Raw genomic sequence first — 15,096 nt, 5'->3', positions numbered from 1 at the left:
TCGCTGCGATCTAAATAAAACCGAGCAAGCGAATGAAATACAAAAAAATAAAATACTCTTCCAAATCCAAGACTTTGGGGCTCACGGGTACGTCCAAGTCCGACCCTTCATAAAGTCACGACAGTAACAGCTTCTCAGTCCAGCCGCCGGAAGAAGCCAATAATAAAAGCACAGGCGTTTCCCATCCGGCCCCTTCGCGACACTGTAGTGGTTTTGATCGATCGCTGTAGAGACTGAGCATCTCTTTAAGAAAAAGCAGCATCAACTTAAGAGACTGAACTTGACCACATGAAATGACATTTCTTAATTTTTTTTTTTTTGTTTTTTTCTTGATTTTATCCTCTCCAATGGGTTTTGTGTTTTAATCTCAGAGAGGTGTGTGAGTCTCAGCTCAGGTGTTCAGAAGTCCTCTCCGTCTTTCCTCCGCTTAGGCCTCCGAGCCCAGGGACGTTCTGGTGGGACTGGGCGGCAGACGGGCCGCGGCGCTGTGCTCCGTCCGGAAACTGTATTCATACTGACACACAAACAGAAAGAGTTAAACACAACACTGACCTCTAGTGGCTCGCACATCGGTACTGCAGACACAACTCTAATCATCTAAAATTCAATATTTCAAAACTAATTATATCAAATGATATATCTAATATGCTGCTCAATGTTGAAAAGCGCTTAATATTTTTGAAGGATTCTTTAATGAACAGAAAGTTCAGAAATTGGAAATGTTCTGCAATATTATAAATGTGTCAGTTTTGATCAATTTATTGTAACCTTAATGCATGAGGGACTCAACAAACCAGTATTCTGTAAACAATAGAATTACTTCTTGATAATCACAACTATAGTGTGTTGAGGCCTTTTCATATACAGTGATGTGAATAAGTTTGGACACCCATGCTAAAGTTGCCTAAAAAGAGGAATAAAAAAATCATCTTTTGGATATTGATCTTAATGCCTTAATTAGAAAAATGAGGAAAAATCCAACCTTTAAGGACACCAATTTTCTTTGTGAATGAATAATGTCTTATTGATAAATAAATGTTCTTCCTTAAAATCAGGACAAATAAATTCCCATAGAGTCGGGCGGATTTTTATTTTTAAAAGGCCAGTTATTTCATGGATCCAGGATAATATGCATCCTGATAAAGTTTTAAAATAAAAATCTGCCTGACTCTATGGGACTCTATCCTCTTTTTGGGCAACTTTAGCATGGGTGTCCAAACTTATTCACATCACTGTATATATATATATATATATATATATATATATATATATATATACATACACTGCTCAAAAAAATAAAGGGAACACTAAAATAACACATCATAGATCTGAATGAATCAAATAAAATGTTATTAAATACTTTTTTCTTGTTTTTAATTTTTAAGTGTTGTTTAAGTGTTCCCTTTATTTTTTTGAGCAGTGTATATATGAAGAGTTCAGATGCAAAAGCCTCTAAGTGCCATTTGAAATTTTGTTCTAGAAAGACCATTTTTATCAAGCTTGTCTATTTAAGGTCAGTAATTTCACTTAAATGACAATTAATAGGTAATCTTCATTGCCATTTAAGTGAAATTACTGAACTTAAATATACAAGCTTGATAAAAATGATAATTTTAGAAGAAAATTTCAAATGGCACTTAGAGGTTTTTGCATCTGAACTCTTCATATATATATATATATATATATACTGTATATAGCAATTTTCTTGCATTTAAAGGGATAGTTCATTTTGAAATTAATTTTTGGTATGTTTTAGCTTAACTCAAGGGCATCCAAGATATAGGTGTCTTTGTTTCCACAGTAGTTTCAATGTTGATATTTTTAGGTCAAACCGTTGTTGTCTGTCAGTCATATAATGGAGGTCTATGGTCACCACCTCAAAGAGCATGCACAGAGAAGTCCAAATTAAACATGATTTAATGAGGCGAGTCATTAAATCATGTGCATGCTCTTTGAGGTGGTGACCATAGACCTCCATTATATGACTGACAGACAACAACGGTTTGACCTAAAAATATCAACATTGAAACTACTGTGGAAACAAAGACGCGTCCATCTTGGATGCCTTTGAGGTAAGCTAAAACGTACCAAAAATTAATTTCAAAGTGAACTATCCCTTTAAATGGGGGGAAAAGGACCCTATATTGTCATGGTTGAAACTCAACAGGCCCTCACCTCTTTCTCGATCTCTGCGAGTGACTTGATTCTGATGCCCATTAAATCAACCTGCTGCAACTGAAACACAGACACACAGTTCTCCTCAATGTCTGGATAAGCTCTTGTACCAGTTACCTATAACACATTATTCTCTACTGCCAAATGGCATTTTATCCTTTGAAAGTATTTTGTTTAGTCACATCTACAGACTGCTGAAGAGCGGATGAAGCATGAAAGCAGACTCACATCACTGGAGGCACACGCAAACTTCTCCGAGATCATGAAAGGCACTCCATCCATAGCTGAGAAGTCAAGAGATCAGAATTAACTAGAGTTACCTCGAATGTGTCCAGCACAAAAATCACTAAAATGTTAATAAATCACTCTAAATAAAATTCTAATGGCTATGAAAAGTAGCCAAATCATCATTTTTAACCAAATCAAATCATTTTTATCATTATAAAACAAATAAATTGCAATTAATGATTAAATTCTGTCACGTACAGTGTAAGCCTAATATGTTATACTGATATATATATATATACATACATACATATATATATATATACATATATACACACATATATATATAAATACTAACAAAATAAACCCACATAATTTACTTTAACTGCTGTGAAAATGAATAAATTAATAATATAATATAGAGCTGCACGATTAGACGTTTAAATATAGTTTAAAGCCATTTAAAGTCATGTAAATATAAAATCAACCAAACAGTATCATTATTTTTGTAATAATAATTCCAATGATCACAGAAGTACTGGGATAAAAGATTATAGTTCGGATATAAACACTGATGTGTACGGTAACAATCAAAATAGAGCAAATCACCTTTTGAAAGCAACTTTATGCTTCAAATAAAGATTGTATCAACATTGTTACACCAGTAGGTGGCGACAAAACAATACAAATGTATTTGCCAGTTATGAAACTAGTGACATTTTTTAATTCAAATAAATTAAATATGTTTTTAAATAGACTGCAGCAAGTGTAGTTGTCTTCAGAATCATGGGAGACTAATATAATATACAGGTGAAACTGAAAAATTAGAATATCATGCAAAAGTTCATTTATTTCAGTATTTCAACTTGAAAGGTGAAACTAATATATTATATAGACTCAGTACATGCAAAGTGAGAGATTTTAAGCCTTTATTTGCTATAATTTTGATGATTATGGCTTACAGATATGAAAACCTTCTCACAATATTCTAATTTTGAATTTAGGGTTTTCATAAGCTGTGAAACATGATCATCAATTCTAACAAATAAAGGCTTGAAATATCTCACTTTGCATGTACTGAGTCTATATAATATATTAGTTTCACCTTTCAAGTTGGATTACTGAAATAAATGAACTTTTGCGCGATATTCAAATTTTTCGAGTTTCACCTGTAATATACTATCATGTAGCCGATACTGTTTTTGTTAGAAAGAGTAAACTCCACTACTGATTATTTCTATTTAATGATTTGTAAACGCATGTGAATTTCTAGGAACATTCGTCTCTTCTAGTTTGCACTGATGGGATATTGGAGATGTTGTGAGGGTGTTCAGTTTAGGTCAGCTGTGTTCTGTGTGGTTCTGGTACCAGAGATGGCATAGAGGTTGGAGTTCTGGTGTTCAAAGTCTGGTCTGGTTGTGCTTTTCCTGAAACATGCCGGCAGGGTCATGGATATGTGCCTATAGAGAGAAACAGAAATAGAAGACTATTATTCAAGATATCTTCTTTCAACCTCAAAATGATCAGAGTTGTTTGTGTCTCATCAGCTGTAGAAAAACAAAATCTTTTTGCTTTTTAAATCATACTAAATGTCCCTGCATTCATCTGACTGGCAACCTTGATGAAGACTGAGGGTTGCATCCGCAATACAGTCATGCAAATTGTGATAATTCTGTCTCAGATCACATGAGGAGATCTACATTCTTGCTTTTTAAGGATATTTTTTTAGCAATTGTGCTTTTTCTATTTCGTTTTTTTATGTTTTTAGTGGCGAATCTTTAAATAAGCTGTTAGAAACCCCTCTCAGAGAAATGTCTTGTGCGCATCTCGCCATGAGTGTTGTTTTTAAGGGCGTTTTCAGACCTGTAGATCATTTGATTTGTTCTGAAACGGGGGCTTTATTTGTCAAAATGTTGCATTTTCTTCACTTTCACAAGGCAACACTTTTAACCAGAATTTAAGCAAGTCACATGTGAGTAAATCCGTCCTCTTATTGGTCAGACTTCACCTGTTTATGTTCATCTATATCTGTTGTGACACACAAACTCCTGATAAATTATATATATTTAATGACATTTAATATGATATATATATCACTTCTAATGCAGTTAGAGTGGGAATCAAGGCTTCGTTGGGACATCATTCTTTCAATGCACTGAGAAAAGTAAATACACAGATGAAGAGGCGTAGATGTAGACACTGCTGCTTTTATATAACATATTTCCCGTTATGAATTATGGTATTGCACCTCAACCGAAATGGTTCGTTTTCAATCTGGCCATCTTGTTCAGCCGATCTCAGATTGTTTTGGTGCGGATCTGAGCGTGATTGCCGGTGTTCATATATGTCTAAACGAACCAGCTGAGGGAGAAAACGCACCAGTTTCCAAAACAAATGAGCCAGACCGTTATTATCGGCCGATATTAGGCATTTTCCAAAATATCGGTATCGGCAGTTATAATGGCCGATAAATGAATATTTCAAAAATAACATAAAAACGGCCTTTCCTTGGCCTGTTATATTGAAAATGTATGTTTTACAATTTGCAGTATAATGTTGTTATCTATTGCTAAATTATGGCTCATCATAGACTAGCTAACCACAAAGCTAGCTAAAGCCACTATCATCAGTGGAAGACCGCTAACGTTAACATTAATGAGCTTGGAAACCACAATGAACTTTTTCTGGCTAAATAAAGTAATGATTACTGTATTTATAACTAGCATATCTCTAGTTACAGTCCCTGCATTGTAAAATGTAAGTTATACTTGCGAGGAGTGACATAGAGAAAAAGTATCAAACGTATCTTGCGCAGAAAAGTTAGCTTTTCTTTTACACGTGTGTGAAATCCAACAATATTTAATAAAAAAAAAATATCGGCCGATATATCGGATTTTAAAACCCAAAAATATTTGTATCGGTATCGGCCTTCAAAATCCTTTATCGGTCGGGCTCTAGTGAAAACGCCCAATGATGTAACAAGTTAGAAATACTACAGCTTTTTAATAAAACGATCTGTTGCGCAAACATAGAGCTGTTTTTGAACGCAAGAATCAGTGGTATTTTAGCGGTTTGGTGGTTCAACAAATCACAAAACTATGGATTTTGAGTCATGGTTTGCATAATCAGATATTTATAGGCTGCTTTCACTTTAAGAGCGAATGCACGGATCCAATAAAATGAGACGCATCCAATTTCTTTCCCACTTAGGCCTCGTTTACACTGTATGGTTCAAGTGACCCAAATCCGATATTTTTTTTCTTCCCAGATCGGATTCATACGTGTTAATAAATCGGATATGAATCGTGCATTTGCGTGTGCCATGTAAGCAGACAAATGGGATATTCCCCGGTAATGCGAGTCGCCAGTCATTACAGGCGCGATGAAAGAAAGGATACACACAGTGGAGCAATGCGGAGGTTTCTTGTCTTTTGAGTGTTTGGGGCGAAGAGTGCAGGCGAATTTGAATTACAGGAATTGTCAGGTTGTTTGGCTTTGGAGAAACTCACATATATTGTTAAAGGAGAAGTTTGGAACCCCTTTATTGAATTTTTAAAGGAAGGTGAACCAAATAGTTTATTTTCGTTGTAACCAGGAATAACAAATTATGTTATTAATGTACCATTGTCTTGACATTTGTATAGTATAGTTGTTGTCGTTGTTGTTTTTATTATTATTTCTTTTTTTTTTGTATTTTATTTTTCTTTCTGTGCTTGTTTTAATGTAAATGTTTCTAAAATCAATAAATACAATGTTGAAAAAAAAAATCTGTATTTGAAGACATTTCACGAGATATGAGGCATCGTTTTAAGCGCTCGTGGCTACAGTGCCAATGTTTTGATGACTTTTCTAAATATTGTGGAAAGAAAAACACTGGATAATTTTATTCACATCTGTATCCATTGCATTTTGTGCTGTTTTACTTAATTTCCCGAGTCAGAACGTCTACATTTGGTAGTTTCAGCAGTGTATAGTGTAAATGCAAAAATCGGATATGGGTCACTTTTAAAAGATGATGCAAGCAGGTCGTCAAAAAAATCGGATATAGTCAGAAAATCGGATTTGGGCATCAAGACCTGCAGTGTAAATGCAGCCTTAGACATAACTGACTGTGTTAACATGAATTCTTACCAAGACGGGTATTTTGACAATGTAAGTGTGTGTGTCCGTTCAAGCACATAGAGATGTGAAAGAGGAATCAGTGTTCACACACAATAACCATTAGCAACTGTATTTTTCAGGATGACGTGTAACGGTAACGTGATCCCTGCTGCTTGCACACGTTTAGATAAATCTGTGCATTACAGATCCACTTAATAACAGGAGAACGCTCAACGCCCACCATTAAACACTCATAACATGACTAAACCACACACACATGACTTGATGTGTTCAGTGTGTAGGTGTTCTGCTGGCAGCTGTAAGGGAAACTCCACACTTAATACCAAATCATGACAAAACAAACAAATCTACCCACTTTTTTCCTAACAAGCCTCTTCTGTGATTTAGATCATGGAAGGCACTTCTGATTCGGGTGAAAAGACTGAAACAATTCATAAGGTTGCACTACAAATAATCCTCATCCGTCAGCGTTTGCTATGACAAGAGCTTTTTTCAGTCGCTGCATTATTTTATTCTTTCCTTCTTTTTCTTTTGTATTCTGCTGTAACAGCATATTCTCCGCATTTGTGATTCAATTTACAATATATCCCATGAATAAATCATTGGGATGCACTAAGAATCTCTCGTTTATTCCCCGAATCCTTGCGCCTCTTTCCAGGTTTGTTTTCAGTGTTTACTGCAATTAGGGTTGGGTATCGTTTGAATTTGAACGATTCTGATTCCGATTCCGATTCCTTGTTTCGATTCCGGTTCCTAACGATTCTCGATTCCGATTCTTTTAAGAGGCAGGGTCAAAAAAGTTTAGCTAACCTTGCTAACCAACGGCCTTTCTGAAGGAAATACTCCTTTTGTCACAAATTTTGCATTTTGCCGAGATTTCGTTATTTTTATAAAAGTGAACCCACACTTTGGATCGCCGACGTAAGCTACTCATGTTTGACTCGCGCGGTTATGCCAACACTTCCGGTAGACGCTTCTTCGTTGGTGTTGTTCAGCGGTTTCTTCTTCCGCTCGGCGGACGATTCCGGGAAAAACTAAAAGTTAGTCTCGGTTCCAATCAATACTCGATTCTCGATACCCAACCCTAACTGCAATGTTTCTAAAGCAAGAAAACACAATATTTATTATCTGTCAAATGATGGAAATCGATTTGAAATAATATCACTGAGTGTTTCAGTTATTTAACATTTTTGATTAAGGCAACTAATGTTACATAATACAGACATACTGTATATTACTAGTGATATTTAACACAAACTAATTTTTATATTGTTGCAGAAATAATCAATTCATGGTCTGTTGTAGTCATTTTTTAATGCTTTTATACTAATAAAATGTCCTTTTAATGTTTAATGGGTGAAGGGTGAGTTTTTGAGAATGCTTATAGGGATGTAACAATACCCTCATGTCACGATTCGATACATACTATGATACTGAACTCACGATACAATATTATTGCGATATTCTAAGACATATGGTAGGTATGTGGACATATCCATAAATAGCGGCCGCCATTGTGTTTCAAATCTCTGTGGCGGATTTTCCCGAATCACTCTGAGCGGGTCTCCTAAAATGCGCCGTTTTCATTGACTCGCTGTGGGAATCCTTGATTATTTTTAGCCAATCACATCATTAAGGTTTTCGACTGCACATTTGTTTTCAATTTTCTCTAGTCAGGCTGCATTTTCCTCCTGAAAGGCGATTTCAAACAATACGGAAGAATTCAACTGTCAAGAAATTATTTTTACCCACTTTGGACACTTTTCAGAGGCAGGTGGACATGAAGAACATATGTTTGTGGTGTGCTGTACACAATTTCGTGGCCATTTAAACTCCCCCACTTTTTTTATGACTACCGCCACTGAACGTTACCTGTAAAAAAGCTGTCAAAATGCAGCGCGTCGTGTCGGCTACACTCATCATTTGTGTGGTCTCCTCCACTTTCTTTCCTCCACCAGCGTTAGTATTTTTAACTCTATATTCTTACACAACTGTTAAATCTGTTAAATTAAGGATATATAATGTTTCTTGGATCGTTGTTTTCCATTCAATTATTTGTATTTTCAACAACTGCTCGTCAGAAAAATACCATAAAAGATCAGTCTTTATGTGTGTTAAAATCAAGTATAGATCCAAATAACTATATGAAACCCATCTCCACAGAAAATTCATTAAGAAAGTTATTAGAATTTTTGTGAAAAAAAAAACAACAACTTGTTTTCGTGCAACTAAATTCTATTGTTTTCACCTTAGAAATGAGACGATAATAGGCGCTGATTACTGAACTATAAAATGTTGTAACTTTCTTCATACTTGACATATGTACCTTTTTTTTTTTTGTAAAGGGGGTACCCAGGTTTTTCCACATATGCTATCCATTTGTCTATTTGTTGAGTTTTAATTTTTTGTCCACATACCTACATATGGTAAAAGCTAATAAAAAAAAATGTACTGTTGATTAAAATGCTAACTTTGATATTACATTGTGTGTGTAAATGAATAGGCTTGGACTATTCCCAAAGACAATGGTGACACCAGAATAATAATATGGTGAAAATCTAGAATTATTTTAGATGAATATACTTGCGCTCCATCACTGACTAGATATAGGCTATTTAAAATAAACGTAGGCCACTTTTTACTGGTAACAGATATTTGGCATTGTCAGGACCCACAAATATTCCCCATTACATTATATATAGCAGTTTAATGTAGTACTGACACTACTCTGAAAAATCACACAGTCATTTTTATTTTGGGTGGACTATTCACGATACGTATTGTTGCATTTTTGTATTGCGATATATTGTTACACCCCTATTCGTAAAGCGAACCTTTCACTGACTGTTTACAGTTTAATGAAAGTTACTCACATTATTCGTGCAAAATCTCGATGGGCATAGGGAAAAGGTGGATATACAGAATTTAGTTGTGTTAAATCACTGTAATGTGGTAAAGATAACTGACTTGAATTAACCCCTTAAGTGTCACCCCCCCTTTTTTGAATATAGATGAAAATGCACATTTCGAACTTAAATGGTTGTAATTCAAGAATGCTTTGGAATATAGACGTAAAAATGGTCTCGTTTTAAAGAAGACATTTGGCAGATTTTTGTAGAAGTGAATTAAAATGTACAATATAAAAAATTTAATTATTCATATTTTATATAAAATATATATTTTCAAAACCTGGCGAGTCTAAAACTGCAAAAAAAAAAAAATCCAAGCCAAAAATCTGAACAAGTTGTGTTTCAAATTTTAGGTTGATATCTCAAAAAATGAGCTTTCAGTAAAATTTTGTTTGGGCGCAGTACCAAACTTTTTCACTAGGGCACAACCAGACTCCATTACTGCCCATATAAGGGCGCCTCCATTTCCATATGAAATAATAATTATTATAATTATAAAATAATTGAATGGAGGCTTTCTTTTGAACTTTTGGCATGAAAACAAACAGGTTTCTACCCTTCTGTCATGATTTTTCATGCTCATCACAATTTCAAAATAAAGGTCTGAACACACCTTAGAGTATGAAAATATTCTTGTTGCAAATTGATAAATGGCTCCTCTGTAATATATTTTGAAAATCAATTACCATATATGACAACTAGAAATTCTAAGCTTTCAAATGATATATAGTTTGTCAAGATTAGTTTAGGTTTAGTATAGGATAATACTCTTTTAAAAATGTTAAAGGGGTTAAAGTGACTGAATTTATAGCATTATTATAATCTTTCCCTTATAACATCCAATACAGGAACGAGAGTGTTGTTATTTAAGTATCTTAGTCAAGGGTTTGAGTTTTTCATGACCATTTCAACCTCTAAGATTTCGATATGCGCGTTCAGGGACCAGTCAGAGACGGTCACTCCCTTATTGTGATGCATTTTTGGTTATGTGACTTCACTGCAGTTGTATCCTGTTATATATAATAGGTCGGTATCAAGAGAGCAGACAGACAGAGAGGAAACCATGAGAGGGAAACAGCTGGAACAGACACTTCCCATTAGGGTCAGAAAAAGCTCCGGGGCGTAACAAAACCCTGAGACACAAACAAGCCCGTAAACATACACAAGAATAGCACGTGAAAGCACTCTAAAACATTTCATTAGTCCAGTTATATCATGGAAAACAGCATGTTTGTTCTTAATTTGATTATTACTGCTTGATCAAAAGTGACAGTAAAGACATTTCTATTTCAAACAAATGCTGATCTTTGAACTTTCTATTCATCAAAGATCCTTAAAGGAGTAGTTCGCTTTTGAAAAAAAACTTTTGCTGATAATTTACTCACCCAAATGTCATCCAAGATGTCCACGTCTTTCTTTCTTCAGTCGAAAAGAAATTAAGGTTTTTGATAGATTTTTCTCCATATAATGGACTTCAATGGGGTCCAAACGGTTCAAGGTCCAAAAGACAGTTTCAGTGCAAACTACAAACTGTTCAAAGGGCTTTAAACGATTCCAGACGATGAATAAGGGTCTTATCAAGCAAAACGATTGCTCATTTAAAAAAAAAAATAACAAAGTTTAAGTTTATAAGCTCAATTGGTCACCTTGCTCTGTTCTGTGATGCGCGTTCGTGACTCGTTTATCAAACAAATCTTTTTTCGAGTCATTTGGTAAATTCAATGAACAAAATGAATGAATTGACTCGGAAAAAGATTTGTTCATTTTGATGAACGTGTTTGAACAGGAGAGTCACGAACGCGCATCACAGAACAGAGCAAGGCGAGCATTTGAGCTTATAAAACTTAAACTTTGTTATTTATTTATTAAATGAGTGATCGTTTCGCTTGATAAGACCCTTATTCATTGTCTGGAATCGTTTAAAGCCCTTTGAAGCTGCACTGAAACTCTCATTTGGACCTTGAACCATTTGGACCCCATTGAAGTCCATTATAAGGACAAAAATCCTGAATGTTTTCATCAAAAATCTTCATTTCTTTTCAACTGAAGAAAGAAAGACGTGGACATCTTGGATGACATGGGGGTGAGTAAATTATCAGCAAAAGTTTTTTTTATAACTGAACTACTCCTTTAAGATAGTGTGGAACTATGGGATATACTATAACTTACTGTGGAATTTCCTAAAAAAAACACAAGCTCGTTTATTCCAGTATATAAAGAATGCTAATTAAAGTGTTTTTCCATGCCATGTTTCTCTTCCTCCTCTCAGTTTGTCTCATATCTCTCTTCCTATTCTGCAGCTGTCGCTACGAACGCGGTTCACACTTCACCAACACGTACTTGACAATGACTGGCGCTGGAGTGGAGTTGTTGGTGACAGTCTGGATGTTATTGGTGGTGTTGGTGGTGGAGGAGTTGTTCTGTACAGGTGAAGAGTCCTGGGTCCGTGGCACCTTTCCCATCCGGTACCAGATCCCCATATTGTTCAGCTCTCTAAGAGGAAATACACAATTCACCAAACCGGAAATCATTTACTCAGGATAAATTAAACACTCAGAAACACAAAACACAGATGTATTTAATAAGAATATGTGACCCTGGACCACTAATTTGTTAAAATTGAGATTTATACATCAACTGAGAGCTGAATATATAAGCTTTCCATCGGTGTATGGTTTGTTAGGACAGTATTTGTCCATTTCTGTTTACGATTGTGATGCATTCACTCACAAAAATAAATATTTTAAATATTTACGGTAGGAAATTTAATAAATATCTTCATGGAACATGATCTTCGTTAATATCCTAATGATTTTTGGCATAAAAGAAAAATCTATAATTTTGACCCATACTATGTATCGTTGGCTATTGCCACAAATACACCCGTGCGACTTATGATTGGTTTTATGATCCAGGGTCACATATATCAACAAAGGAGATCTCAAAGTACAGCCAGAGATCTCCAGATATTGTAAGAAAAATACTTACAAACAATGGTGTCTTAATAAGTTTCGGCCTTATGACATTATTAAAGATGTTGAATAATGCTCTAATAATTATATATATTTTTCAGAGAGTAGAATGATAATGGGACACTTGCATGTTTTTTAAAACAATTATTTTTCCACCAAAAAATTAACCATTAAAAGTTAATTAGATAATAGATTTTTTTACTTTTTATCAGAAGTAAAAAAAAAAAAAGTTTAAAAAAAGATATTATTAATATATCACAATATTCATATAATGAATACAGAATTGTATAATATTAATATATATATATATATATATATATATATATATATATATATATATATTATATACACATGTATTATTAAAAATTAAAATATATACTGTATGTTGAGTTCATTCGTGGTGGAAGAAAAATATTTCATCATGTAAAAGTACAGTTATTATGATGCATTTTTGGTTATGTGACATCACTGCAGTATCCTGTTGTATCCAAGAGAGCAGACAGACTAATATATTATCATTATTATTAAATAAAGTACATAAATCTAACAGAAATATTTATCTAAACTAAATATAAAAATTACACTAAAACATTTAAATTCATTAAAAAAATGCCATGAGGTTTTCTGAAATCTTAACTCACTAAATAATAATAATATAAAGCTGTTAGGTCACACTTATGCTGTTCAATTTCACATTTCCCACCAGCAGAATATAATTCATTTTCTCACTGAATACTTCCGAACTGTCTTTTAAATATATCAGGAAGCCAGTCTAGGTCACGAGTTCTTGTGTAGAGTAACTGACCCTATGAACGTATACTGTGGCGGCGCCTGTTTAGAGCGTCCTAAGATACGGATATCACAGATGGCAGCTTCGGTGGAGTCTCTCGGGATGAACTTAATACATAACCTCCTCTTCCTGAACGCCGGCTCCTCTGGAGAGAGAGAGAGAGAGAGAGAGGAACAGGACATGTTAAAGAAAGTGAAAGGGAACTGGAGATTACAACAGAAAGAGGTCAGAGGATCATCATCACACACTCGATTAATTATTTAACACGAGATACTAAATCCACAATGGAGGTTCAGCTCTTCTACCGCATGTCTAAAAGCAACTACAAACAAACATCTCTTTAACTCTAGTCTGGAGTGTCACTGGTTTATTTAAGCTACAATAATGGTTTCATATCTTGAGTGTCTGTGCAAACATGCAGGGAGTATACGAAATTACTACATTAGGATTTAAAGGGATAGTTCACCCATGGGTGGACCCCATAGACCTGCATTATATGAACGGTTTGACCTAAACATATCAAAATTGAAACTACTGCGGAAACAAAGACACCTACATCTTGGATGCCCTTGAGGTAAGATAAAACATATCAAACATTAATTTCAAAGTCAACTATCCCTTTAATTTGTGTTCAGAAGATGAAGTCTTACAGGGTTGAATGACATGAGGGAGAATAATTACTGACAGAATTGTCATTTTGGGGTCCCTATCCCTTTAAGCCTGAAATATGCAAACGCAAGTATGTTACGCAAGTGCAATTCCGCATTTTTGCATTGTGAAAAAGACTTCAAAATACTCATATTTCAACATCAAATCCACCCTAGGATGCTATGCATATGCATATCAATTAGAAAATATGGTTTTGAAGATGCATCAGTTGTGCTCTGGCTGAAATAGCAGTTGTAAATGAACAAGAGGAACATCTTACGTGTGTCCACGGTCTCCTGAATGGGAATGAATCCCACAGGCAGCGTGTCCTTGATGTCGATGAGCTTCATGTCTACGAGCACATTTCCTAAATGACTCTGAGGAGAGATACAGGAAGAACATACAAGAGAAAGTCAATAGACCACATCTCTAGCCATGTGCTTGGTTGCATGCTTATTTCTAACACATAAGCATCATCATCATCATAATAATATCATATGTATATGTTATATTAATTTGTTTTATTCATATATGAGTGCTCAATCATTTGTTTTATGTCTTGATACCAGTGTCAAAGATGAATTTCTGTCTAGTAAATCTTGACAGACAATAAAGTCAAACAAACAAACAAATAATTAGGGATATCGTGATTAATCGCATCCAAAATAAAAGTTTGTGTTTACATAAAATGTGTGGGTTCACAGTGTATAATTATTTTATATATATATAAATACACACACATGCTTGTATATTTTTTCATGTATATACTGTATATAGATTTATATATAATATATATTATATATAAATATAATTATTTTATATATAAATAATATTTTTTTCTTAAATATACATGCATGTGTGTGTGTATATATATATATATATATATACAAAATAATTATACACAGTTCACCGACATATATTATGTAAACACAAACTTTTATTTAGGATGCGATTAATCGCGATTAATCGTTTGACAGCCCTACAAATAATAGTAATAGTACAAAAAAAAAAAATAGTACAAAAAAAACAGAAGTAATTTAAAATCAGGAAAAAAAAGTAAATCACAAACATTTTAAAGCGTTTTCCGCTTTGGTTTGTCTGAGAAGACTAAGACTAAACCCTGCAGGGACAGAAGGAAGAAGAAGCGGCTTTGTTTTCACGATGAACAAAAATAGTCTAACAAAAAAACAAAAAAGAGATTCTGTGACATATTACAGTCAGAGATCATTTCAACTCTAACAAGATTTAACATTAC

The 15,096-nt window shown here is 34.3% G+C and overlaps 1 protein-coding gene across 3 annotated transcripts in view; it reads right to left on the bottom strand.

Annotated features, from left to right (window-relative positions):
• Positions 1–244: 244 nt before the first annotated feature.
• Positions 245–15,096, bottom strand: part of mvb12ba (multivesicular body subunit 12Ba) — a 35,169-nt gene continuing 20,317 nt past the window's right edge. For all 3 annotated transcript variants that reach the window (XM_039655024.2, XM_039655026.2, XM_039655027.2), the window contains exons 4-10: positions 14,122–14,218; positions 13,209–13,338; positions 11,772–11,924; positions 3,769–3,860; positions 2,404–2,459; positions 2,176–2,235; positions 245–514 (exon numbers count right to left, since the gene is read on the bottom strand). In XM_039655024.2, the coding sequence (XP_039510958.2) occupies positions 428–514; positions 2,176–2,235; positions 2,404–2,459; positions 3,769–3,860; positions 11,772–11,924; positions 13,209–13,338; positions 14,122–14,218 (675 nt within the window). In that variant the 3' untranslated portion in view covers positions 245–427. The remainder of the gene's footprint in view (positions 515–2,175; positions 2,236–2,403; positions 2,460–3,768; positions 3,861–11,771; positions 11,925–13,208; positions 13,339–14,121; positions 14,219–15,096) is intronic.

The sequence above is a fragment of the Pimephales promelas genome, chromosome 4 (genome assembly GCF_988280905.1).
Source record: "Pimephales promelas chromosome 4, fPimPro1.hap1.1, whole genome shotgun sequence".
Classification (NCBI taxonomy): domain Eukaryota; kingdom Metazoa; phylum Chordata; class Actinopteri; order Cypriniformes; family Leuciscidae; genus Pimephales; species Pimephales promelas.
Note: the sequence above shows the minus strand (reverse complement) of the source record. Positions and strands in the feature narration are given on the sequence as shown.